Raw genomic sequence first — 27294 nt, forward strand, 5'->3', positions numbered from 1 at the left:
GGGCAAGCAGCAAGAGAGAGGGAAAGGGAACAAAATGCCTTTTCCACAGTCGTTAATGGCTTAGACGTCAAAATGTAATTACTCACTTCACATCCTATCTAAAGTTTCCATCTTCCAGCTCCCTGCCTGCTTGCCGCCTTAGCCTAGACAGAGCCTCCTCCTAATTGTAGTCTCTTGTTTTTACTCCCCTTTAAAATTCCTTCTCCTCCCCCGAAAGCCCGGCTTTCTTCTTCTCTAAATTCTTTACCCCGCAGCCCCTAAAAAGGAACAAGAATAAGTTTCCCCTGATTAACGCCTGCACAAAAACAAGGCAAAAAGAAAAGAGAAGAAAAAAAAAAAAAGGGCGTGTGATCTCTGCGAGGGGTCACTTTTTTTTTCACCCCGCCCCTTTAATCTTTCGACTCAAAAGTTAACCGATATAAGATCGAATAATTTCCCCAGAAAAATTTTTTTCTTTCGGCTTTTCCTTTACCTCTTCCACCCTAGGTGAAATTCCCTTCTGTTCCTTTTCATTGTATTGCTTACGGTGTACTGTGCAATCTCTTTTTATCCTTTTTATTCCTTTCATTTCTTTGTTCTTATTCAGTTCATCTGTTTGAGAGTCGTTGATTCTATTGTCTGTTGATAACTATAACGTTCGGTTCGAATTGCTTCCACTCATCTGTCTGTAATAGTACTGTATTCCTAAATGTTTGCACGAGGAGGTAAGTTATTCCCTAAGGCACTTGCCCTGACGGGTACAGTCGGAGGTGCCTTGGCAGTTCACCAATATATGGATTCCAGGAGACAAAGCTCAGCATTGAGTAATGAAGTCCCAGTCGTATCTCCTATCGACCCCAGGCCATCTGTTAATCTGCCAAGTAGAGAGGATCTTTTATCAAATTTACAAAAAACCGATAAATTTGACGTTTTAATTATCGGCGGTGGTGCTTCAGGTGCTGGTTCAGCATTAGACGCTGCTACAAGAGGTCTTAATGTCGCATGCGTAGAAGCTAACGATTTTGCGTCTGGTACTTCTTCCAAATCCACAAAAATGGCTCATGGTGGTGTTCGTTATCTGGAAAAAGCTGTTTTCGAATTATCAAGGGCTCAATTGGATCTGGTTATCGAAGCTCTTAACGAACGTGGTCACATGCTGGAGACTGCACCTCATTTGTGCAAAATCTTACCTATTATGATTCCTGTTTATTCTTATTGGCAAGTTCCCTATTTCTTTGCTGGTTGTAAATTATATGATTGGTTTGCTGGTAAACAAAACTTAAGATCTTCTTACCTTTTGTCCAAGACTTATGCATCTGAATTGGCTCCAATGTTGGATGAAAGTAAATTGAAAGCTGGTCTTGTTTATCACGATGGTTCCTTTAATGATTCACGTATGAATTCTACTTTAGCTATTTCAGCTATTGAACATGGGGCTACTGTATTAAATTATGTCAAAGTTACTCAATTACTAAAGGATTCTTCTACCAATAAAGTCGAAGGTGCTATCGTAGAGGATCAAGAAACTGGGAAACAATATCAAGTTAAAGCTAAGGTTACCGTAAATGCCACTGGTCCTTATTCTGATTTAATTTTACAAATGGATAAGAATAAGAACGGTCTGCCTGATCCTCAACCACCTCAACCTGCTAATGTTTCTATTGCTACTGAAGTTGCAGTTAATAAACCAAATATGGTTGTCCCCAGTGCAGGTGTTCACATTATTCTACCTTCGTACTATTGTCCCAAAACTGTTGGGTTGTTAGATGTTAAAACTGCCGATGGTAGAGTTATGTTTTTCTTACCATGGCAAGGTAAAGTTTTAGCAGGTACTACTGATATTCCAATGAAAACTGTCCCACAAAATCCAACTGCAACTGAAGCCGATATCCAAGATATCTTGCGTGAATTACAACACTATATCAAATTCCCTGTCAGAAGAGAAGATGTTCTATCTGCATGGGCTGGTATTAGACCATTAGTTATGGATCCAAGAAAGAGAAAAGACACTGGTGGTAGCACTGAAGGTTTGGTTAGAAATCATCTGATTTTTACTAGTGAAACTGGTTTAATTACGTTAGCAGGTGGTAAATGGACCACTTACAGAGAAATGGCTGAACAAACTATCGATGAGGTTGTTAAAGAAGGTGGATTTAGTGTTAAACCATGCATTACAAGGAAAATAAAATTAGCCGGTGGTGAAAATTGGACTCCAAATTTAAGTGCCCTGTTGGCCCAGCACTATAAATTATCACAAGCCATGTCTCAACATTTATCTAACAATTACGGTACAAGAGCTCCAATAATTTGCGAATTGTTTAAAGAAGATGAAAGAAACCAATTACCTGTAGCATTTGGTGGCAGAGAAAATGTTACCGTTTTACACCACGTTAACTTCGATTCTTTCCGTTATCCATTCACTATCGGTGAATTTCTCTACTCGATCCGTCATGAATATTCTAGAAAAGCTACTGATTTCTTAATGAGAAGAACTAGATACGCCTTTTTAGATGCAGCTAACGCATTGACTGCTGTCGAAGGTACCGTTAAGGTTATGGGTGATGAATTAAACTGGGATTCAGCAAGAAGACAGCGTGAAATCGAGGAATGCACTGAATTCATCAAAACTTTTGGTGTGTAACAAAGATACGAAAAGCGACATGACTTCATAACTACCATAAATAATGATAACGCATAATGCACAAATATATTCGAGATAGTAAAAAAAAAATAAATAAGAAATCAAATGAACACGGAGGGCACGATGTGTTGATGACTCATTATATTCTTTACATACACACAAACATATATTTAGATATATATATGTACATTGATTTTTTTTTTTTTTTTTTTTTTAGAATAACTTAACTTAACTGAACTCATTTACTAACCAACTAGAATACATTCGTCATAAGATCGTTATCAACATAAGCATAGCAAATAAACAACATAACGACATAGGCTAATCAATTCTTTCGTAAAACAAAACGTAGACATCCTTACTAGAGACTTTGTTAACACCTTGAGATAAATTACCATGGCTAGTTTCATGTTTAACCACTTCATCATCAAAATAGTACCATTGTTGACGATTATTTTCTAAATCATGATCACGATTCTTGTTTACCAATGAAGTATAATGTCCACTTATCAAATTACCATTATGATTTACCACAGCATAAAGTCTATATTTGAGAGTTTCATTATTTTTCAATACAATGTTCAAAATTAATGGATATGTGATTACGGTTTCATTTTTCTTTGTCAAATCGTAATAAAATCTTGATAGATGAATCACTAATACCGGTGGTAATGTAACAAAATTCGTAGCTCTAATGGAAAAAGAATTCTTTTTTGATCCGCTATTACTACTGCTATTATTATTCGTGTTGCTACTACTAGAGCTTGAGTTTAATAGATTAAATGGAGAAAGGGACTTTGAACTGGATGATTTACGCTTTCTAGGAAATAGCAAAAATTTGGTCTTACTCTTTAAACTACTTCCTTCTTCATCCTTCTTTTTAGCTTTCCTTGGCTCTGGAGAAGCTGTTGAGCCAGAAGAACTGCTTTGTTTATTATGACGCTGATTAGATTCTGATTTTTCCTTTTGGACAGTTACACCACATTTGGGACAATCCCATGCATTTTCTCGTGACATCACTTCATCACTAGTAAACATATTAATACAATCCTCTAAATTTACCCAATTACCTTTACTGGAAGATAGAAAACTGGACGAAGGTTTAGGGATTGCTAATGAAAGAATGTAAAAAGTGGAATAGGAATATGATGAATAACCACATTTTTTACAATGTAATCCATTCTCTAATTGACCTTGGAAAATTTTATCAATCGGGGAAAACTTAGTGTTGATCAAACTATTCTCAAACCACTGTTTATATTCTTCCTTTTGTACTTTCGAAGTCTCAGCATCGTAAAGAAGTAACTCAGGATGTGCATTCAATACTTCAGTTTGATTTGATAATTCATCATGAAGACGATCAATTGTTAGCATCAAAAACTCTTGAGCATCTTGCTGATCATCCGGTATGTTAAAATCGGGTCTCAAAAAATTACAGATCTTGAGAAAACTTGTAGGTACCACGGAACAACCACCATTCATGTACATTTTACGGATTAAGACGCTAAACGATTTTGATAATTTCCCAGTATCTTCTAATTCAGGATTGAAAAATCTTTCATAATTGGATGGTTCAAAAAGGTCTCGAAACATATTGGTAGCAAACAGACATTGTAACATACTATTAATGTAACAGGTAGCCCCCAAGTTACGAAGACCAGTAATGGAAAGTGCCACATATTTGTTATTGCTACGTTCAATAGTAGGTACACTGAATTGTCTTTGACGCATTGGATAAGAATCCAACTGACTTAGCTGTTCAGGCGCAACTACATTTTTTGGCACTTCTGCGGGTGAACTTACAGTACGACTTCTAGGCCTAGTATGGTTTTTATCTTCCTGTTGTTCTAATTGAATCTTGGGAGGAACAGGCGGTGGCATTTCTTTGGTAATGGGTAAGGTCGCTGGAGGTGGTGGTGGAGGCAAGTTTCTCATTCTCTCAGGCAAAGCTGGTGGCTTCCACGGGACTGGCTCAATATGTTTAGCATTAGCAGATTTTTCCTTACCCTCCTTATTACTAGAATAAGGTCTGTACAAATAGTCATCAACTCTTATCCCAAATTGAGTTAGATATTTCTTCAATACTGCTTTCCACTTTTCATATCCACCTAACAGATAAGATGGTAAAGATCTGAGAGATACTTCTTGAGATGCCACCACTAAGTTGTAAAACACAAACAGGTAATCAAAATCCATCTCCATATAAGTTTTCATATCGGTATAGTAAACGATAAAATCAAACGAACCTCTCTTATTGAAAATCGAATTCTTTAATCTTTCGTCCAACACTGAAATATCAGTTACTGGAGTCTTAGTGTTAACGTCCCATAACATCCTGGGATCTATGAAAACCATATTAGGAGCTAAAATATAGTTGAATTTATACCTTGATTGCAATCTCAAATCGATCAGCAACAATCTGTTACGTTCCTTCTTGTTTGATAGGATGGAGAATAATTCCGGTGAAGTAATAATACTCTGCTTCTGTAATCTTTTCATAGCTTGGACTTCACTCTCAGGGAAAGTGGCCCCTTTGTTTTCACCAAAATCATGGTCACCATCATCCATGTAAACACTATGATACGAATCCTTCCTATGGGCCACGGCTCTATCTACTTTAGCATCCCAAAAATGTTGCTCATCATCATCTTTTCCTAGCTGATGTGTTTCTTGCTGCACGCCGTGATGATGACGGTGGTCCTGCTGTGGATGTTCTTTTTCTTCAACGGTCAACTCCGACTTCGACTTATGCTTAGGGTATCCTAAAGGTGAAAGAGACAATTCTGGTGCCTCCTTACCCACGGTGTCCACAGATAATGAGGACGGGACGGCAGAATCTAATGCTAGTTTCAATTGATCATTGGGTTCTAAATTGGGGGCCTTCCAAAGTGGTACGTTCCCTGTATCATGAGAATGGAAGTTACTATCACTCCGAATAAAGTCCCATTTCTTATGCATTTTCGGCAAAGTGGATCCATTTCCAGCTAACGTTAAACGAGAAATCTCCGAATCCAATCCATTATCGGGTGATGAGAATGCCCTTTTCCTTTCCACGTCTTTCAATTTTCTAAAATCTCTATCAAGGACAGAATCTACTTCGTCCTTGACCATGAGCAACACGTTTGTCATGTTAACTTGATTTTCGTAAAGTTTTTTCAATGCATTGTGAACCTGGAAAGTCTTATTTCTTGCCTGAAATTGGGTTGATTGTGGAATTATCAAATACAAAAAGTAGCAACCAATAATATAAGCAGTCAATGCATCTTGCTTATTTCTGTTCTTCATCTCATCCGAAAACGATTCATACAGATACCTTGTATGGTCCATAAGATCGTCTAGATCTTCCAATTTTAGGACTGCGTAGTGTGGTTTTATATCATCTTCATAGATGTCTTCCACCAGTCTCAACAGTTCACTGGAGTACTCGGGCGTGAACCAAGTAGTATTGGCAGACATAAAGTAAGGGAGGGTGTTGGTCAAAATATGTACAAAATAGTGCCCTTGAAATCTTTCAAAGTTGTAAGTAGAGTAAATGGGAGCCGACAGAATAAAATATAATGTCTTAAAATCACCAAAACGAGCTCCCAAGCACCTTTCCAACCTAGTGAGAAGTTCGTTTCTCTAGAATGTGTGCAAACATTTTTGGTTCACATTTATTGATTGACACCTGATACCTCATCACTGTTTACGTGCCGCGTATCATTTTTTTTTCCAGCTGTGATCGTAAATTTCAATATACTCATCTCATCTCATCTCATCTCATCCCATACCGACGATAAGAACTATAGGAATAGTACGTAGAATAGTGCAACGATTTGCCATCGCTAGATTTTGCTTTGTGTGCTAGTTTCATTGGCAATTTGCTATTATACTTTAGTGGATTTGACTTTCTCCTTTAATGCTGGGGAGATTGAAATAGAATTTCGTAAAAGCTAAGCTAGTGAGCTAAACGTGTTCTGTATTCTGGTAATCAGTAGAATCGAAATATTAGCAGCTCATGACAACGAACGAGAAGAAAGCAAAAGGTTCTAAAATCAAGAAAGGTGTGGATTTCGATCTTCTGGTGGTGACAGAATCACTTGGCTACAAGACGTATAGAAAAAATCGTAGGAATTCGTGGTCGAGGGAAGAAGACGACAAGTTGAAACAGTTGATAAGTGCAGCACTAATAGAATTAGGCTATGCTAGAGGCGTCGCGGATATCAAGACGATTCAAGAATCGGAAAGGATTTGCAAAAATATATCGTGGGAACACATTGCCAATCTTTTCAATGATCCAGCAAGGAAGCCCAAGGACTTGAGGAAACGTTGGACATCATCATTGGATCCTAATTTGAAAAAGGGTAAGTGGACACCTGAAGAAGACGCACAACTTTTAAAGGCATATGAAACTCATGGAGCTCATTGGCAAAGCGTCTCAGAGAGCATTCCAGGTAGAACAGAAGATCAATGCGCCAAAAGATATATTGAAGTATTAGGACCAAGTACAGAGGGCAGACTAAGGAAATGGACTCTTGAGGAAGATTTGAGCCTTGTGAATAAAGTTAAAAAATATGGTACAAAATGGAGAAGAATATCGTCAGAAATGGAGTTTAGACCAAGCTTAACTTGTAGAAACCGTTGGAGAAAAATTATCACATCTGTGGTTCGTAATAAGGCAAGTCCGGAAATTGCAGATGCTGTTAAAGGCGATCAAGATGTATCGTCTTCATTGAGCTCCTTCCTAAGTCAGGGAAAATCAAACAATGAACCTGATAGTGAAGATGAAAGTTCTTCCAGGGAGAATAAAAGTAAGCATATGGAACAAGGCGAAGATGAAGAAGAAGATGAAGAAGATGAGAGTGCCAGTGAGTTAGAGACGGAGCTTCCAAGCAAAAATAATTTAAATGCTAAACACGAACCAAATACCGACCCTGCAGTGATGAATATGCTGGATCCAATAAGAACGGGTATAGACTCCGAGAATAACGGGCAACATCAACAGCAGCATCAACGACCACCGCAGACGCAGGCGCCACAGACACAAGGCAAGTCACCTCATAGGAGTCACATGGAATGGAAATATATTCTCAAGGATGGTGATGAATTGTCAGTGTCTAGCGGTGTGATTGATAGCACTAATTTAGTCAAGGAATTAATTGAACAAGCCAGAAAGCACCAGTTAAAGATATCCATCCATCAACACATTCATAACCATTATAGTGCTCCTCAGGAGTTAAGTGCAAGTGAACAGCTACAAAGTATCCAACCATCCACGACTTTTGACGCCTATTCAAATTTCCGCACAAGCACGTCTTCACCTTCTACAGGCTCTTCTAGTAGGGATTTATTATCTAATACTGCCGCCACTGCAACTGCAACCAAACCTGTTTTCCCAGAAGGCTATCAAGAATTTCTTTCGCCCTCGCCGAATTATAACGCTGCATTTGGATTCGAACCATTTTCACCCTATGCACCAAGACCTGATTTACCACCACCAACAGCGGCACCCTGTGCAACCCCTGGCATAGTAAATCGCGGAACTGATGAAGTACAAGACGTCAGTAGACACAGAGTGTCTCATTTCAACTACCTACCACCTGCATTAAAACCCCAATTGGAATCATCTGACTCTACAAAGGCATCAAATTTAAATATTCTTCTAAACCCAACACCATCAAATGGTAGAAGGGCATCAGCGAAACGAAGAAGAAGGAAACAAGGCTCCTTACGTTCAGGTTCGAATACACCGGGCTCATCACATACATCACCAGATGACGGTAGACAACAGGGATCGAACGGGGGTGGATCCGATCATACAAAATCGGTCGGATCGATGAATGATGATGAGGGACTCGATTTTTGGGAAAATCTAAGATCTTTGGCAGGACGACCGGCTAGAGCACAGCAGGAAGAATTCAAACAGCCAAATATCAATCCCTTTGACGATGAAAGTAGAGACTTGATCTATGGTCTTTTTAACGGTAACGGTGCTAATGATAACGAATTGGATTCGAACACATTATCAAGACTAGACCATCAAAGTCCGTTTCCGCTTGATGATGAAACGTTTATACCTTTTAACCCTAGTTAGATAAACACACGAATTAGAATATTATAATTAATAAGTTAATAATCAAGTAATAATAATAATGACAATAGTAATCGATAGCTTGTCGTTAAACATCAATCACCTATTTTCTCCCAAAGTACGGAGATGATCCACAAGTCGCCACACTGTAATCGTAAATAGATTCACCCATGTTTAAATATCTTGACATGTAATCTCTAATAGTCATATTTTCAATAGTTTGCAACTTGGGGGTCAAGCCAGTATTCCTTCTAAGGCCTGCTAAACAAGTCGATACCAATATAAGATCGATTGAAATATGGATAGTTTTGCCGAGCTATATCGACGGTGTTAGTACCATTTGAAAGAGAAAAAAAATGGAGAAATACACAGGCAGCACATACCACAGTCATAGATCAGTTTGATTTGGTTATACCCTTGTTTTAGTACGTTGAATAGTATTACTTTTCGTCAGCTGATAGGCTTCTTATTGGTAAGATGAACTGTAAGAAAACAAAAAAAAAATAATTCTTAGAAGATTAATCCAACTTTAATTCAAATTGAACAATAAAGAAAAACGATGTCCTTTATGCTTCGCAGTTTGGTCTCTAGATCGTTGACACGATCCCTACGCCTGCCTAAAAGACGTCTATTAGCTACACAAAGTACTCCTGACTTTGTTTTGAAGGATAAGAATAGACCATTGAGAGTGGAAAGGGAATTGCCAGATCCATTTGCATACAAAGTAAAGAATCGTGCTACATTTGCAGCTTTTAGCATTGGTGTTGTCGCAGCATTAGCAATAATTTTCAACTATGAAAAGACAGAATCTCCAATTATCTCAAATACATTCTACCATTTACGTAGATCCCCGAGGACAAGAGAATTACTAGGTGAAAATATTGAATTCGATGGCCTAATGCCTTGGGTTCATGGTGAATTGAATCAAGTTGCAGGTAAGGTTAATATACGGTTTAACATTAGGGGTAGTAAGGGCACCAAAGCTGTTGTAAGATTAGTCGCTAATAAGGACAATGAATTTAAGGAATTCTTAATTCGCGAATGGAGTCTAACAGCTGATGATGAACAAATTGATCTTTTAGAGGAAGGGGATTTGAAAGCCTTAGGTTAAAATTGATAGCAGAATAAAAGTGTAAAAAGCCTTGTAGATAGAACTCATAGTTACACAGTTTTTATCTTGAAAAAATACAATATAGATATTATACGAATATAATGCCACAAGGGGAAAGACGAAGCACAACATGGAGCATACATGCAACGGTCAATCCACATGAGAACTGCTTTCATGCTCGCCACACATCCTATTTGTTCATATTTCTATTTTTTTTTTTTTTTTTTTTTTTTTTTTTTTGGTGTAATATAAGGAAAATAAAAATCGAAGATGGATTTTCAAATTTTCATATTCCTGGTTTTGGTCTTAAACTGTCAATGAATGTCCTTTTACTTTCAGAATAGTTGGTAAATTCGTTTTCATATTGATCTTCCTCTTGAATCTCTGAAGTATTTTTTATATCGTAATTGTTCTTTAAAGAATACACCGGTTGTTTATTATTATTATTATTATTATTACTGACCTTCACATCCACCAGTGATGCGGCAGTGGCACTTTTCGGAGTATCAAAAACATTATCGTAACTAGTTGTGCCTTTAACTGCAGACATCACTGACGAAGATCTTGTATGCAATGAAGATCTTGATACATTGGTATTTGTATTTGTATTGGAATTTGAATTGGAACGCGATAAACTCGTTGCTGATTGTGTGCCCCTTGGATAAGATCCAAAATCATTATTCCTTAAATTTTTCATAATGACTTTTTCATTATTTTGCTGATTTTGTTGTATGGTAGCAGCAGTATCCTGTTCATTATTATCTTCTGAAAATAATTTCGGTTCAGTATTGGCTAATACAGGTATCATTTGATCATAAACAGTCTCTTGATGTAGATTTGGTCTTTTCCTCATATTTTGCGTCGAATCCAGCGACAAATTTGAACCATTGTTATCAACATTAATACCTGTAGGTAATTGCCGTATTCTGTAAGCATTTAGATTTCTTCTATATGCTGGCATATAATGTTTACTCTGATGCTTATTTTGATGTGTTTCATTCGGTTGCTGCAATTGTTCTGATGAACTTGAACCTTGAATCCCCGACGATTCAACAGACTCATCATTAACATAAACATCTTTCTTTTCCTGTTGTGTTTCTTGCCATGTTCCTAAATTATCAAAACTGATGAATCCACTTTCATCACGAATAATGTTCTCCAATTCACAATCTCTTGCATCTTCTTTCTTGTAACGACGTTGCATTCGAATCCAAAACACAATTGCTAGGAGAAAGCTTAATCCTACTGGTAAACCAACAGCGCACCCAACAGCTATTGAAACATCACCCATGATTTGCTTGTATCAACAACTTCCTCTAACTTTTAGTTGTAGTTGTACTAGTAGTGGTAATAGCGGTAACGAAATAACTAGAATAATAATAATAAGTGACAAAATTTGAAAAGAGGAACTACAATCCTTTCCTAATTTTACAGCAAAGGAGGTTTATCTAGAATACCACTAATTTTGAAACTTAATGCAAATCACTACTATTCTAAGTGATGAGAGAAAGAACTATGCAAACAAAGAAAGAAGAAACCAAGCTAAACCAAGTTAAGCTAGGCTAGATTTGGAATAAGGGAAACATACCTAGGGCCAAAAAAAGAACAACAAACGAAAAAGAAAAATTCCTGTTCTTTTAAAAAAATATTTGTTAAATAGTTTATCTCTCTTCAGTCTTCAACATCTCGAAACTGCAGGGAATCAGAGAGACGTTTCGAGTTCCTTGCGGCTGCTTCTGTTAATCCACTCGAATACTCTTGGTGTTTCCACCTTTACGTACACTGAATGAAAAACAACCAATTTGGGTAATGAGGTGTGAGGCTACGCCCCATTGGTTATGTAACGCGTATAAGCACCACGAAGGTGGAACGGAATGTGATGAGATAGGTTAACCAAGATGCGATAACTAATTAGTTAACTAAAGGGTCCGATTACGTACGTATACCCTTCCTTTCATTTACAACTAGAGATATACGCGTAATTACGGTACTTAAGTTAAAAACAGGAATAAAGAAAAGAGGTGATTGTACCATAAATAGCTTGGCCTGGCTTTCCCGTTGTTCAGATATTTTGAATATCGTTTAACATCGCTTGAGTCCTTTCTAGTAATTCACCTCTTTTCGAGTTCTGAGATTCAACCGGTGAGCTTTCTTTAGTGGTGAATTCGCGTTGATGGTCATCATCATTAACGTCATGATTATTATCGTTATTACCACCATTTTCCCTTTCGCGAACACTTTTATTGTTACCCGTACTGCTAATTTCGTTATTAGTTTTACCCGTAGTAGTAGTAGTCATGGTTGTGGAGAGTACGGATTTATCTAACATTCGTGTACTCCTGCGGCGTCTTAGTGGTTCAGGGTTCTTCTTAACTCCACGTAATTTTGAAAGTAAAAGATCCACGGCGTCGTCTTCACCATCACCACCTTCTTCTTCTTCAACTGCTTCTTGTCCGCTAGTGTTCATGAGCTGTGGTTTATTGGAAACGTTAGGCTCCTTAACATCATCCAATCTTTTAACATTATTCGTAGTTGTAGTACTATTTTTGGTACTTCTACGTGTATCAAGTAATTTTTTCCTTTGTTCATAAACACGATATGCTTCTTCTTTTTCGATATTTTCCTTGGCACATTTTTTAAATACGACAGAAAATTCACCAAAATTTGCAAAAAAAGAATTTTTAGCCTCTTTGTCCATTGGATTTTCTCCGAAATATTTCATCAACTTGTCTAAATCTGCACTGATTAACTTGTATTGATCCCATAACAATTGTGATTTTGTCTTGGCTCTGTTAATCTTGTATTTCACCTTACGCATAATTTCGTCCTTGGGATGTAAATTTGATTGTTGTGAAAGGATTCCCTCCGTTGTCATACGAACGACTGAGTTTACTTTCGAACAATACTCTTCACACTCTGATTGTATGTGATCAAAGGAAATATATCCTAATGCTTCTGCCTTATTAAGATCATCGGTAAAATGATAAATATCTGGATATTTGACTCTAACCACTTTTTCAATAAAATGTAAAAAAGATAAATTGTTATCGACACTTGATTTGACGAACGATAATTTTGATAAGGAGTTTAACCTGATACCGCTGACATTTTTCTTGTTCATATAATTACCAATTTCCATTATGATGTAGAGCAACTGCTTAAGTCTAAATGCATTTTTAATCTTTTGAATAGCGTCGTCAATATTCTGTAATTTGTAAACTAAATCGTAATAATCTCTTTCATAAGTGGCAAATATTAAAAGGCATTTTGATCTTTCTCGCCAGTAAGATCTTAAATTGTAACATAATTCAAGGAAAATTCGATCTGGACGTTCCAACTCATTGGGGTCAACAGTTGGTGATTTGTTCTCTTGGAAATCAGCACTATACGGTGCAAACGACCTAGATAAACTTGCTGGAATATTCGTTAACTCTTCATTGTTGAAAAATTCTAGTACGCTAACGTTTTGTAAAATATCGTTATCGCATCTAAGAACCTTTAAGACAAATTCTTCCACTGGATATTGTGAATACATGTGTAAATTAATACCAAATTGTTGTGCCAGATCTCTTGATAAAAAGCTCTTCAATTGGGTTGTTTTCTTCGTGCTATTATCATTTTTAACTTTTTTCACAGTGGAATTCTTGAGTTGGAAAGTTGTTTGTACTTTTTCAAAGATACCACTAATCTCTAGCTCTTTCACTGTCTCTTCACGCTGTTCATTATCCTCCCAAACGGTCTTCTCCACATCATCAATTTTTTCCCAATGAATTTGTTTCAAACTCTGTTTTGGTTTATCTGGTATTGGTGCTGGCGGCGCTTCCCCTACGGACAAGATTTTTCCCGGTAATGGGGGTGGGGGAGGTGGTCCTGATGAAGCCTGTCCTTCAGATGCTTTTTTCATTGGAGGCAGCGGTGGCGCTGGCGGTGGAGGCGGAGGTGGAGGCGTTGGGATTGCAGCTTTTACTAAATTAGTAGGTAAAGGAGGAGGAGGAGGAGGAGGTGGTGGTGGTGGTGCTGGAGCAGAGGCTGGAGAAGGGGACACAAACTGTTCCGGTGCCTTCCCCGGTCCCTGTGCATCGCTAGCAACTGATACGTAACCGGATGGTAATTTTGGCAAAGGCGGTAACCATGAGAAAGCACTATTGCCACCGTTATGGTTACCACTTGTTTGAGACGCTTGTCTGAAATGCGAGCTTGCATTACTATTTCCAGGTGGCAGCCCCATGGATATTTGTTTTCTAGGCTCATCAGCAACGTAGGCGGCTAGGGAACCGACCCTCCGAGATTTTGTCAGCGTCTTACCAGGTCCTTTACCTAATTTGTGTTTATTTACATCTTTGTGGGGTTTTAAATTTTGGAAAAGTGTAGTAGGAGTAGTAGTGGGACTAGTAGGAGTACCACCTCTTACATGAGATGATTGATTATTCATTTGTTGGTGTGATAAAGTTTGATCTAATAATTTTTTCTCTTCCCTTCTTTCATCTTTAATAGATTTGAATTGATTCTGTAAGCGTCGGAGTTCGAGTTCTTTATCCTTCAATAATGCAGTCGTATATTCAAATTTTTGTATAATTTGATCCTTATTTGTATCTCTTAGTTTTTCTAATTGACCTTTTTCTTCCTGTAAAGAACGCACAGCATCCTGCAGAAAGTTTATCTCACCCATTGCCCTTTTTGCAATCTCATCTGATTCCAAATTGTCTACCAAAGTGTTTATGGAATCTTGAAAAACAGATTCTGGATCAAATTCCATATTATTGTAGAGATTTGATTCCAAAAATTGAAACATGATTATTAAGGCCTTCAATACTTTTACCGACTCAGACGTGGTCTTTGATTTTAACATTTCACTAATTGACTGAATGAGAGTTCCAAAAGGTTGTTCTAAACTTGTATTTTTGGTGTTTGCCACGATTGATTCCAATGCATTCCCATAAAACAAATCTGCTAATGATGGTTTATCGGCAAATTGTGCTATAAGAACGTGTTCTGTATTGATGTAAATTTCAATTTGTTCATCGATAATTTCATTTTTCAGATTATCTTTCATCAAATAGAAACAACGATGAATACCATTTTCCTTTAGCCTTTTCACCAGTTGTAATTTTCTCTGTTTATCTGTTAATGCCTGTAAAATGGAATTTATTAAAAAGAGCGTGGTGGATGCAAAATCTATTCGTAATTGTTCAGTATTGGTGAATTGTAAAAAGAAAGAATTGTCTTGTGTGTATAATTTTTCCATATCTGAATTTAAAATGGGATCTGTTTTGGATGATAACGAGATATTTACCTGTTGTAACCAACTTTTAAGTCGAGGTGATAAATGGTTTAAAACTTTCTCATATCCTAATTGATCATCCACATAGGTCAATAGTAATAATAACTCACAAGATAACGTTCGAATCTTTAAATATGTGTATTTGTCATTTAGAAGGGAACAAAAATAATCTACCAAATGGGAACAATTAAGAATGAACTGTCTTCCCTCTGCATAATTCATTATGGTTTTAAAGCATCGCAGATAAACAAACTGATTATTTGGTTGGATTCTGTGACAGCAATCTGCTAAAGCGGTAATATGATTTTCATCCAAAAATGTTTTACAAAATGATTCATGCCGAAGTTGTTTTTCCAATTGGTGTAAGACCCTAGAGATCTTATGAGGTTGATCCTTTAGATTTTCTAAATTTTGTGAAAGTTCCTCTTCTTGAAAATTTGTAGCCAATAAATTGTCTGGTGACCAAGCACCTTTAGGTGATTGGAAATCATCACCCGCTTGCATCTTACAAACAAGAGCCCATTTCCTTTTCTTTGAAATATTATGCAGATTCTTTCTTGCGTCCCCCCAAAAAAATGTTCGATCCTTTAGCATGTCATCAAAAATGGCATCAACAACATCATCATTTGGAATCTTTTTCAAGTCAAATACAACAGATGGTGGTGATGATGATTCAGATATTCTTCGTCTTCTTCTTGTTCTATTCTCCTCTTGTATATGTGATAATTCATGCCGCTGATTTTGTTGTTGCTGTGATCTTTTTATGGATCCTTTTAAATTCCCCAACTCTCCAGTGGACATGTTTTTATTCTTCATTAGTGGCGGGAGATCATGCTGACGATCTAATGCAAACCCTGCTAATGAAAGACCCGTGCTAATAACTTGAGAAGTATTTTGAATATTTTGATCTAAAGATCTGGCTCTTCTAACGTAATCATGAGGATCAACCCATCGAGATTTTCCCAAATATTGAAAACTACCCCCTTCTTCTTGTTCACCTTTCTCAATAAAAACAAACTCTTCACTGTCTTCCCTCTTGTCTTGAAACATAACCATCAATGCACTGTCCTGCACTGCAACGAATGTTTAAAGTCTAGGGAGGTGTACACAGTTGGTACAGACCTAAGAGTTCCAAGAATGCTTTTTTTATTTTTTTTGTTTTGAATCTAACCAAGAGAAAGATACTACTGGTAGCGATTGTGTTTAATAAAAAACTAATACAAAAAATGCAAACGCAATGAAGGATCTTCGGACAATCAAACGTAATTCTGTTGGATCTTAATTGAAGCTCTGTTTTTGGTTAATTGATGTCTGTTTCCATTAGATCTGGTGGACTTTCGTGTATGTGTATGTTTGTATGGTCTACACAGAAACTTTTCAGGAAACGCGAAAAAAAAACAAAAAAAAAACGAATAAATTTTTTTGACGCGTGCGTCCTGATACTCACGTGTACACGGATATAAACAACTTTTCTCCGAACGGGAAAAATATATATATATATATATTTCGGCCGTAATCACTTAAACACCGTTTTCTAGATCCTATCGCCTCCTCCCTTAGAAAAGGAAACTGTGGGGTAATTAAATTAGTATTATTATTTCCAAACCGCCGTTAAATTACATCATTAACTGTTAAGTTCTCCTCAACGGTCTTAGCGGCTGACCTTTTTTCCCCAACAGATATATAAAAGAAGTAGATTGGGAAGGATACTTGGATACTTCTTTACTGATGAAGGCCGATCGTTATTTCGAAGACAGCTATCGGAGAGATTAACGAGAATAAGTGAAGTATGTCAGCAAGATTATCAAATGTTAGGGATCACATCGCTGGCGGTAGTGATGCATATCACACAAATATTCACGAAAAGAGACCAGATGATATTGTAATCGTCAGTGCGCACAGATCAGCAATTGCGAAGGGCTTTAAAGGTTCATTTAAGGATGTAAACTCCGATTACCTCTTGTTAGAATTTTTAAAGGAGTTTTTCGACCAGCTTCCTCCTCAAATCCAAAATCATAAGGAGATCATAGGTGAAGTGGCTTGCGGTAATGTTTTAAATAAAGGCGCAGGTGCCACAGAACATAGGGGTGCTATGTTAGCTGCAGGTCTGCCATATCAGATACCATTTTTAGCCGTTAACAGACAATGTTCTTCGGGCTTGACTGCGGTTAACGATATTGCGAATAAGATTAGAGTTGGACAAATTGACATAGGATTAGCATGTGGTGTTGAGTCTATGACGAAGAATTATCCACTTAAGGATCCCTTAGGTTTGATTTCTGACGAATTAAAAAACAATAAAGCCGCTAAAAAATGTATGCTACCAATGGGTATCACGAACGAAAACATCTCAAGTAATTTTACCATCAGTAGACAGATACAGGATGAATATGCAGCAAATTCTTACAACAAAGCTGAAAGAGCCATTGAACAAGGTTTGTTTAAAGAAGAAATTCTACCATTACGTTTACCAAATGGTGAAGTGATATCAACTGATGAAGGTCCTCGTAAAGGTGTTACCTCACAAAATTTAAGTAAATTGAAACCTGTTTTCATTAAGGATAAAGGTACTACCACCGCTGGTAATTCATCGCAACTTTCTGATGGTGTCGCGGGTGTTCTCTTAGCAAGAAGATCTGTCGCTGAAAAATTGAATTTACCAATCTTGGGTAGATACGTGGCGTTCCAATCTGTCGGTGTACCACCAGAAATTATGGGGGTTGGTCCTGCATTTGCCATTCCAAGGGTCTTGAAGGACGTTGGCTTGACGGTTGATGATATTGACATCTTTGAAATTAATGAAGCTTTTGCCGCTCAGGCATTGTACTGTGTTCATACATTAGGTATTGATATTGAAAAGGTTAATCCAAGGGGTGGTGCTATCGCTTTGGGTCATCCCTTGGGTTGCACAGGCGCTCGTCAAGTGGCAACTATTTTGCGAGAATTACAACCAGGTCAAGTCGGTGTCGTAAGTATGTGTATCGGTACCGGTATGGGGGCCGCTGCCGTTTTTGTTAAGGAGTAAATTGTTTTTGCAATGAAAAGTGTGAGAAAAACGAAAAAGAGCACAAAAGAAACTATATATATATATCGTTACGTTAGGTCATATATATCAACATTCATGAATGCCATGTAAATTTTGTTTATTATCACTATACGAATTTACTATGAAAAGACTTCTCACGTTTATCGATTAACTTGTAACCTGGCTGTGATAAATATTCCGCCCTTTCCACTAAATAATTTAACTGAGAAATAATGGGTTCACCTAGGGACAATAATTGACTGGATTTATAGTTAAAATTTTTTGTCAATCTGTCTAATTTTTCCTCTAAATTACCAGGTTGTTGTTGAGCATTTGATTTACCGTACTGTAATTTTATAGGTGATTTTGGATAATCTAACGGAACGTTAATAATGAATTTGCAATTAGGAACACCTAATAATTTTTGATTTCTCGTAAATCCATAAGAGGTAACGTATTGCCCACGCTTGAAAAGTCTAAAATTTCTGTCCGATAAAACATGTATGCATTGAGCTATTTCATTCTCTCTTCGTATAGAAAGTTCTTTTTTGGATGTGTCAATCGATAATTTAAAATCCTTACCTTCTTTCTTATCATTTTTATTCTTTGACGTGGGTCGCCTCTTGCCGCCATTATTGTGATGTTCGTTATCCTTATTTTTTGGTTTCCTTTCGTTATTTGAGTTTTGGTTCTTCTTACGCCTTGAGGGTGCATTCTTATCAGTTCCTGATTTCTCGTCTTGGGCTTCTTTCTTCTTGTCATGTGTTTGTTCATTATTGGATGCTCCCTTTTTGTTTTGACGCTTCCCAGTATGATTTTTAGATCCACGATGTTTTAGAGAATGATGGTGATTATACCGCTTCTCTTGATGACTAGATGCACTATTACTGTCTGATACAGTAGATGTACTCAGACTTGGACTTGGATCTGGCATTTCTAGTGTCTATAAAGTACCAGCTTGTCGATCTTTAACGATGTAGAGGATCTTATAACCTCATCTTCGGATTTTTTTTATTTTTTCCTGTCATTCTTCCCGTACTTCAGCTCTATCATGAAGACAGGGTAACACACTGGTGCTCTATCATAATAGATAAATATGTTAGTGAGTAGTTAGAATAAGCAAGGAATTGAACAGTCAAATTTAACTGCTAATATCATGATTGAACAGCCATGAATAGATTCGCAATCTCATTTCTGTATGCATTTGATATTAGTTTATAAATTCCCAGGTTCGAATCCCGAACAGAAGATTTTATTCTACAGTTGAGAAAAATACACAGAAATTCGAAAAACACAGGGTATTACTGATTACACTCAGATGAACGTTGCTGCCAAATAGCAGCCGCATTTGTACTTACAGAGTGTAAGAAAAAATAACGACAACTGCAGGATTCGAACCTGCGCGGGCAGAGCCCAAAAGATTTCTAATCTTTCGCCTTAACCACTCGGCCAAATTGTCACGTTGAATTAATGGAACTTGAAAGAGTAAACTAGTTCACCAAGTCTTGGCATGCGTGTCCTACAACATCAAAAGGCAACATCAGAAATATTAAGAGGAGGAAGTGCACTTCAGAAACTTGGATATTCCAGTGCTCGCACCGGTATTAATAGTATGTATGTCGTCAGAATTCACATGTTATGTTTTAAATTATAATCTGTATTATGAGCGGAAGCGAATCACACGGTAATTTCAATGCATGAGGCTAATCTTCATGTTTCCCTGAACCAGTATACTCTTTTTACAAAGGATAGTTTGAAAATTTAGAGAAGTAGTTACACCGAAAGGAATTAATCCTTCAAGCGTTTCTTTATCCTACTGGTTCAATATTGAGAGTCCCCGTACAAACAGTTAGTATGTCTGTTCTAGTTACTGGTGCTACAGGATTCATCGGTGAACATGTTGTTGATTTATTACTTAAAGAAGGATTTGGAGTGATAGGTACAGCCAGATCACTAGAGAAGGCACAGAAAGTACATGCTCAATTTAACAATAATCCAAAAGTTTCATTCGAAATTGTACCGGAATTAACAGCATTAGATGCCTTTGACAATCTATTTCGCGAACGTGGAGAAAGCATCCAAAGTGTAATTCACATGGCTTCTCCATTTATATCTGGTGCTACCAATTTTGGAAACCAACTATTGGTTCCCGCAAGAAACGGGACTATAGCCATCTTTAATGCCATTAAAAGATATGGGAAGAAAGTAAGAAGGGTAGTATTTACATCGTCACTTCTGGCACTCGCTGAAGGTCGTAAGCTTGGTGATAGAACGTTCACATTTAATGAAGGAGATTGGAGCTCAGTTACGTGGGAAACTTGTCAAAGTGATCCTATGAACGCGTATGGTGGATCCAAGAAATTCGCTGAACAAGCAGCATGGGAATTTGTAGAAAGCCACAGAGACGAAATTAATTTTAAATTAACAGCGGTTATCCCAGCCATGGTGTTAGGACCACATAAGTTTGCGGAGGACGTTAAGGATCACTTAAATCTTTCCAATAAAATCATCGATGGTTTGTTAAATTCATCACCAGATCAAACTAGTCTACCAAAAATGCATGCATCCTTTATCGATGTGCGTGATGTAGCTAGAGCTCACCTGATTGCCTTACAGAAAGAAAGCGCGACAGACCAAAGGATATGTGTTTTCAAAAGTACTTTCGGGTCACAAGATATCCTCGACATTTTGAATGCTAGGTTCCCCGAGTTAAGAGGAAAGATAAGTTCGGGTCCAAATCCCGGTAAAGGGGATCAAACACCATCATGTAGCTACGATTTTTCTTTTTCCGATGAAATTCTGGGTTTTGAATTTAAGACCTTGGAGGAATCAGTTTACGATACCGTCGAGCAAGTTCTCAGTGTTAGATGAGCTTCACAGTGTAACAACTACTAAGGTAATTGAGATGTTGAGAGCCAGGTTTCGCCCCTTCATAAAGGGATTTATGGTGTTCCTATGGTTTTACCATAGTTCTTTTTTTTATATTCTTTTGAAGATTCAATAAAACCGATATGGAGCTAGGGTGTATCGACAAACGGAAGAACGGTTTGATCCTGATCGTCTGAAGGAATCGTTAATTAAGTCAGAGCCGGATTGCTACCATTCAAACTGCTTGGCGAGAGTGCAGGATTCACGGTCGATTTTCTTGATACAAGGTATAATAACGTCTACTATGTCTTTTGGTAACATATCCATGATTAGACCTTTATCTTTTGGAACGTACTGATGTATACCTTACGTGACAAGGAGTATCCTTAAATGCATATTCTTGTTTCATTTAATCAGGGAATGCATCCACCATTGAGGGGGGGAATATGGCTAGATCAGATAGGCTAAGGGTTGTAAGATACTCTAGTTGAGTATCCTTGAAAAAAATTGCTAGTATCCCTTTATTGAAATAGAAAACGCTAGGCAACCCTAAAGTTTCCCTGCGATTAATCGTGTATATAGAGATGTGCTCCTGGTAAGGACCGAAATATCCGCGTATCAACAAACATCGCAATTACAAGAGGTTGTAGGATGACAATGTTCAACAAGTCTCAACAGAGAGTTGACAAGTAGGTAAATTCTGAGACTTCCTATATAAACTGGTACCTTAAGATCCGCAAGATGTGGTGAGTGATAAATTTCGCTGAACAGTGTAGCACCATAAGCAATGTCACCAGTAACTTCCAATTATTCGGTTCCGCTCTATACTACGTCCAATGGCTGTCCTGTTAGGGACCCCAATGCCATGATCAAGATGGGTACGTTCGGTCCAACTCTTCTCCAAGACCATCATTTGATTGATCTTATCGCGCATTTTGACCGTGAGAGGATCCCCGAGCGTGTTGCTCATGCCAAGGGATCTGGTGCTCATGGGTACCTAGAAGTCACCGATGATGTCTCTGATATAGTCAGTGCAGATTTCTTGAATGGTATTGGCAAAAAGACACCTCTCTTCCTTCGTTTCTCTACTGTCGGTGGTGAAAGAGGTACCGCCGACTCTGCTCGTGATCCCCGTGGATTCGCTATCAAGTTCTATACCCAAGAAGGTGTCATTGACTGGGTCAACATTAACAGTCCCATCTTCTTCATCAGAAATGGTGTCCAATTTCCATACTTGGTCCATACTCAGAAGGCTAGGGATCCCAAAACCAACTTAAAGGATCCTAATATATATTGGGATTTCTTGTTAAACAACCCAGAGTCTGTTCACAACATCATGTTTGTGTTCTCTGATCGTGGTACTCCTTACTCATATAGACACATGCATGGTTTTTCGGCCCACACTTACAAGTGGATCAATAAAGAAGGTCAATTCCACTATGTTCAAGTCCACCTGCTCACCGATCAGGGTATTAAAAACTTGAATAACGAAGAGGCACATGCTTTGGAAGCAGATGATCCAGATCACGCAGGTCGTGATTTGTATGAGTCTATTGAGCGTGGTGGGCACCCCTCTTGGACCATCTATGTTCAAACAATGACCGCAGAACAGGCAGAGCAAGCAGACTTTAGTGTGTTCGATTTGACCAAGACCTGGCCCCAAAAGGAGTATCCATTGAGGAGAGTTGCCAAATTGGTGCTAGACAGAAATCCTGAAAACTACTTCGCTGAAGTCGAGCAATCTGCTTTTAGCCCTGCGAACGCCGTCCCGGGCATTGAACCTTCAGCAGACCCAGTCTTGCAGGCAAGATTGTTCTCCTACGCTGACACACAGCGTTACCGCCTAGGACCCAACTTCAGCCAGGTACCCATTAACCGCCCTCTGCAGGCTTACTGTCCTTTCCAAAGAGATGGTCCGGGTCGTATGGACGGAAACTATGGTGCAGTCCCCAACTACCCCAGCTCTTTTGAACCATTAGACTACAGAGCTGATGCTTCCAACAACGAAGCCCACGAGAAGTGGGTTGGTGAAGCAACATTTTTCCATTGGGGAGCTACAGAGAAGGACTATGAGCAGCCAAGAATTTTCTGGGAAGTGTTCAAGAGAACCGGCCAACAGGATGCGTTCATTCATAATATAGCGGAAAATGTCAAGACCACGAGACCTGATGTTCAGGAGCGTGTCCTGAAGTTATTTTCAAAAGTCAATCCTGAAATTTCTGAGCATATTTCACAAACCTTACATAAGGTCACTTCCAAATGAGTGTAAATATATATTTAAATATATATTTATTTGCTACTGTCTATGGTGCTTTATAGTTTTTTGAAACTCTTTATAATATAATTTCCTTCGGTGTCTAGCCGCACGGCTGTATATGCGAGTACCTCTGAGTCTTTTCACAGAGGAAAAAAGCCTTGGCATTAATTGCACAAAACCCCTGTAGCTCCGTAGCAATTTTTCTATTCGAGGAAGAAGTTTGCAGGAAGAAGAACAATGAGTCTGACATCATTATGATTAAGTATTCGAATTAGCAATGTAACAAAAAGAACAGAATATCGACAATAGGATCCTGGAGAAGTTGATAAATGATTGAATTACTAGACAAGTTTCCTGAAATGAAATTGAAAAAATGAATTATCAAAATATGTAGTCTTATTGGTGTAATAAAATGCAGTAGGGTTTTCTGCGTATTACTTTTCTCGTTTACTATGGGAATTTAGGGTTAGTTCACAGCGCATTAATTTAGATACGAAATCATTAATTAATTGAGAAAAAGTTCTTCGAGACAAGATCAGAGTATGTCCTACCTATTCTTTAAGAGGTATATTAAAGAACCTTGAAATCGATTGGTCCTTTTTGTAAGCAAATGTGAGCAGTAGTTGGAACGCTTTACAATGCTCGGGAACGTATAATTATTACTGTGTTTTTGTTGTTTTTTTTCAATATTAAAGTTATTAGCAGCAGGGTCCGTTTGGCGGTTCAATACCAATATTTTATTATTAAATAGAAGTTTCTATTTCCTTAAGGGCAAACTAAGCATTACTGACGTATCCCGAGTTCTCTCCAAGGAAGTTGTTATTGACCCTGCCAACAAAATTGCTAAGAGTATAACTGTCATTGAGTCTTGCTAGTCATAAAATCTTTATCGCTGAAGGTGTTTTTAAAGTCTCAAGCAGTTAATGCTTTCTAGTGTAGGTTCCTAAAAGGAATTAGAAACTCATGGTATCGATGTCATGGTTGAAAATCCTCATGCCGATCAAAATTTATTAGACGACTCAGGTGTGCCATTTGTATTGTATGTAAAAGATGGTTTTGGTATGGAGGTCCACTTGTTGCGTGAAAATCCAGTACACACTGCCGCGGTTAAGCATTCCAAGAAGGACTCCACGAGCCATGTTGTTCCGGGATTGTTTGAAGTAGTACGTTTCCCACCTTATGACTGATACTTAAAGAAAAATCCTCCTTACATCCAAGTCAAAAATTCCAACGGCGGTAAGGGCCCATTCTCCTCAAAAAAGCCAACTTCATTTCGAATTAGACTTTGTGAGTATGTTTAGTATTCAAATCCAAAGCAAGAAGATTACTCTTATCCAAAATTCTTTGTATGCGATGGCTAAAAGGTAGCACATAAGGGCTTGTTCTGCGCTTAGCTGGTGAACATGAAGAAAAGGTGACTCTCTGTTTGCTTGTTTTTTAGTTCTTTGCGGGGCTCGGAAGTTTTTTTCTTGGCAACCGATCGAAAGATCATCATGCATGGATTAACGGGGTCAACTTCGGATGAAGTTCCTGGATTGTGTTCGACGAGCCGACTAAAAGAAATTAGACATTACCTTAGCTTTTGGAAAAGCTGATGAAGTATTGAAAAACTTGTTAACTAAGCATACCAATTAAGGTTTTTGTCAACCCTTCTTCACTGCACGCTTAGAAGCTGCGAAAAATCCAATGTACACAATACGCTGTTGTACCTGTCAAAGTCATTGGCGTCGATGAGCTTGTTGAACTTTACAATAACGCTCGAATTGGAAGTATCTAGCTCGATTTCACCGGCCATCACAGGCTCTCCGATGTCGTAATGACCCCAAGTTTTGCCCTGATCCAAAGAAAACAAGATTTTGGTGATACAAAATTTTTCAAATTCCTTTTGCTGCTGAGGTATGGCAACAATAATATTTCCAACATTTGCAAAGACCGAATAGGCTGGAAATTCGAAGGCCAATTCCCAATTAGCACCGCCGTCTCTAGAAATGAATGTCATGCAACAGTTTCCATCAAACTTGGGGTTACTATGTAAGACAGCTCCCTTAGCCATAATTACATTTTCCATTGATTTATTCTTTTCAGAATGGGTGTAATGAAAGATATGCAAGGAACAATTTTCTAAGTCATTGGTATCACACTTGATAAGATGCCTATATTTATTTGAAGGATCCGTAAGTTTTGGTTTAGACCAAGTGTCCCCACTATTGAAGCTTATAACATTGACATATTTGAGAAATCCTTTCCCGCAGGTAGTCTCATTGTCACAAATAAGCATAGACAGACACTTTTGAGCTTGTTTGTCTTGTGGAAAAACATCAAAAAGTTGTCCCCATAAGGTTCTCCTACAGTTTCCGAACTTCTCAATCGTCAGAAATCCTGTATGGTTTAGAAGGATTGAGTCGAACTGCAAAAGCCTGAATGTCAAAAAATTCCAAATGAGCAAGTGTACAAGTTTTCCTTGACGACCGGTTTCTGCTGTATAAACAGGTAAAAGGACCCTTCCAAAATTATTTTCAAAACCCTTGCCAAAAGATGTATGTTTCAACTCTACGGGAAGAATTGCTTCTTTAAAAGGCCCGCCTGTGGAAACCCAAAGCTTTTCAGTAGGAATCTTGTTGTAGTTTTCCTCAGCCGTGGTAACCAAAACACCAGAAGAGAATATTTGTAAATCAGATACTGAGAGTGCACTGAATTCTTCGACAAGTTTCGTGGTTTTACCCAAATCTGATGAATAAAAAAACGTTTTAGTTTTCGAAATTATGCATCCTTGCTCATCAGTGGTCGTTATTGAATGTAAACCGTATATCAAGTCCCTTGATAGAGTCGAGTTATGGGAGGAGACGGCAAACCAACAATCAGTATCACCTGGAGTCATATTATTATCTTCCACAGGTGCAAAGATACGTTTGAAACTTCTTCCACAATCTTCAGAAATATACATTCTGTCCTCTCGTTCACGATTGAAATTACCATATTTAACGGGAACGTGCAAGTCGAGCAAAAGGTAATTCTTTTCAAGAGGATGGGTTTTCAAAATATTAGGATATGCTTTTTCGACCTCAAGAGGTTTCTGGATTTGCCTCCACTCTCTCCCTTGGCTTTCTGTGACATATAAATGGCCGACAACATCCTCAACAAAAGCTCTATTTCTCCCATGGAACTCGTCTGGAATAACTTGTTCAATGTCTTCTTCAATCTTCAGGGTAGTTCGCCAATTCTCGCCATTATCAAGAGATAACCTCACTATTCTTTCTCGACAAGCTAAAATGGTCACTGAGTCCTCAAATCTAAGCCATTCCCATTCGAAGGAAGAGTATTGCTCTTTAGCAGATGTTTTCGAAATCTCTCTTGTAACTTTAGGGACGGCCTCCATGACTGAGTGCAGAACTGATAGCACTTTATCGCTGATTCATTTTCACGTTCTATTCTTGTAAGGTCCAGAAATAGAGTTTGCTCCTTGGCCAAAACTTGAAGATAATCATGCGTAGATCATACACAACGTTGGGAACGTTGGTGAAAGCACCAAGCAACCAGAAAATGATCCTGGAAAAGTCCTCAAAGACCAAACAGTAAATCGACCACAATCGGACTCCGCGGCAAAGCATTCAGAGATTATTGGAGTGAGGAAAGAACTTATCAAAAAATCGAATTGAATTGATACGGTTTACGTTGCTTATTGGTTAGATAAATTTGAAGATTCGTCAATCATCATAATGGTGGTACATCCAGATGAGGGGAAGAGATCTATTCTAGAGCTTTGGTCAATCCTTCTATCTCCACTTACCATTATTTATATCTCAGAACTTTTCAAGTGATGATGATAGAGAAAGTCCGAATTAAAAGAAAGGACGAAGACCTATAGTCTTTAGTATAGAGGAAAGCGGGGCAACTAATGGTAACTAATGGCAACGGTAACCAATGGTAATTTTTATAATACCAACAGGGACCTTCGATGGAAAATTTAGTAGATATCACGGATCTTTTTTATTTTTCAAACTGCATCGTCCATAAGAAAGGGAGGAAAGATAATGAAAGACTAAGTATGCTATTCAGAAGGCG

At 38.0% G+C, this 27294-nt stretch overlaps 11 protein-coding genes and 1 non-coding gene across 12 annotated transcripts; 6 read left to right on the forward strand and 6 right to left on the reverse strand.

Moving 5' to 3' along the window:
* Positions 1–688: 688 nt before the first annotated feature.
* On the forward strand, positions 689–2620 carry GUT2 (glycerol-3-phosphate dehydrogenase; the record flags this gene model as incomplete). The annotated part of the gene is made up of 1 exon (XM_002495607.1): positions 689–2620. The coding sequence occupies one exon, from the start codon at positions 689–691 to the stop codon at positions 2618–2620; it is 1932 nt and encodes a 643-aa protein (XP_002495652.1).
* Positions 2621–2941: 321 nt separating this feature from the next.
* UBP7 (ubiquitin-specific protease UBP7) lies at positions 2942–6076 on the reverse strand (the record flags this gene model as incomplete). Its single annotated transcript, XM_002495608.1, has 1 exon — positions 2942–6076. One exon carries the CDS (start codon positions 6074–6076, stop codon positions 2942–2944), a length of 3135 nt encoding a protein of 1044 aa, XP_002495653.1.
* Positions 6077–6617: 541 nt separating this feature from the next.
* On the forward strand, positions 6618–8693 carry BAS1 (Bas1p; the record flags this gene model as incomplete). Its single annotated transcript, XM_002495609.1, has 1 exon — positions 6618–8693. The coding sequence occupies one exon, from the start codon at positions 6618–6620 to the stop codon at positions 8691–8693; it is 2076 nt and encodes a 691-aa protein (XP_002495654.1).
* A 100-nt stretch (positions 8694–8793) lies between these two features.
* Positions 8794–9082, reverse strand: ATG44 (mitofissin; the record flags this gene model as incomplete). Its single annotated transcript, XM_002495610.1, has 2 exons — positions 8794–9006; positions 9074–9082. 2 exons carry the CDS (start codon positions 9080–9082, stop codon positions 8794–8796), a joined length of 222 nt encoding a protein of 73 aa, XP_002495655.1.
* Positions 9083–9249: 167 nt separating this feature from the next.
* On the forward strand, positions 9250–9801 carry COA1 (Coa1p; the record flags this gene model as incomplete). Its single annotated transcript, XM_002495611.1, has 1 exon — positions 9250–9801. One exon carries the CDS (start codon positions 9250–9252, stop codon positions 9799–9801), a length of 552 nt encoding a protein of 183 aa, XP_002495656.1.
* A 286-nt stretch (positions 9802–10087) lies between these two features.
* Positions 10088–11092, reverse strand: AIM20 (Aim20p; the record flags this gene model as incomplete). The annotated part of the gene is made up of 1 exon (XM_002495612.1): positions 10088–11092. The coding sequence occupies one exon, from the start codon at positions 11090–11092 to the stop codon at positions 10088–10090; it is 1005 nt and encodes a 334-aa protein (XP_002495657.1).
* A 771-nt stretch (positions 11093–11863) lies between these two features.
* On the reverse strand, positions 11864–16138 carry BNR1 (formin BNR1; the record flags this gene model as incomplete). The annotated part of the gene is made up of 1 exon (XM_002495613.1): positions 11864–16138. One exon carries the CDS (start codon positions 16136–16138, stop codon positions 11864–11866), a length of 4275 nt encoding a protein of 1424 aa, XP_002495658.1.
* Positions 16139–16871: 733 nt separating this feature from the next.
* POT1 (acetyl-CoA C-acyltransferase) lies at positions 16872–18107 on the forward strand (the record flags this gene model as incomplete). The annotated part of the gene is made up of 1 exon (XM_002495614.1): positions 16872–18107. The coding sequence occupies one exon, from the start codon at positions 16872–16874 to the stop codon at positions 18105–18107; it is 1236 nt and encodes a 411-aa protein (XP_002495659.1).
* A 127-nt stretch (positions 18108–18234) lies between these two features.
* SMU2 (Smu2p) lies at positions 18235–19041 on the reverse strand (the record flags this gene model as incomplete). The annotated part of the gene is made up of 1 exon (XM_002495615.1): positions 18235–19041. One exon carries the CDS (start codon positions 19039–19041, stop codon positions 18235–18237), a length of 807 nt encoding a protein of 268 aa, XP_002495660.1.
* Positions 19042–19484: 443 nt separating this feature from the next.
* On the reverse strand, positions 19485–19566 carry ZYRO0B16720r. The gene has a single exon. It is a non-coding gene; the product is annotated as a tRNA-Ser (tRNA).
* A 395-nt stretch (positions 19567–19961) lies between these two features.
* ZYRO0B16742g (SDR family oxidoreductase) lies at positions 19962–20978 on the forward strand (the record flags this gene model as incomplete). The annotated part of the gene is made up of 1 exon (XM_002495616.1): positions 19962–20978. One exon carries the CDS (start codon positions 19962–19964, stop codon positions 20976–20978), a length of 1017 nt encoding a protein of 338 aa, XP_002495661.1.
* Positions 20979–21762: 784 nt separating this feature from the next.
* ZYRO0B16764g (uncharacterized protein) lies at positions 21763–23238 on the forward strand (the record flags this gene model as incomplete). The annotated part of the gene is made up of 1 exon (XM_002495617.1): positions 21763–23238. The coding sequence occupies one exon, from the start codon at positions 21763–21765 to the stop codon at positions 23236–23238; it is 1476 nt and encodes a 491-aa protein (XP_002495662.1).
* Positions 23239–27294: the final 4056 nt, after the last annotated feature.

The sequence above is a fragment of the Zygosaccharomyces rouxii genome (assembly GCF_000026365.1).
Source record: "Zygosaccharomyces rouxii strain CBS732 chromosome B complete sequence".
Taxonomy (NCBI): domain Eukaryota; kingdom Fungi; phylum Ascomycota; class Saccharomycetes; order Saccharomycetales; family Saccharomycetaceae; genus Zygosaccharomyces; species Zygosaccharomyces rouxii.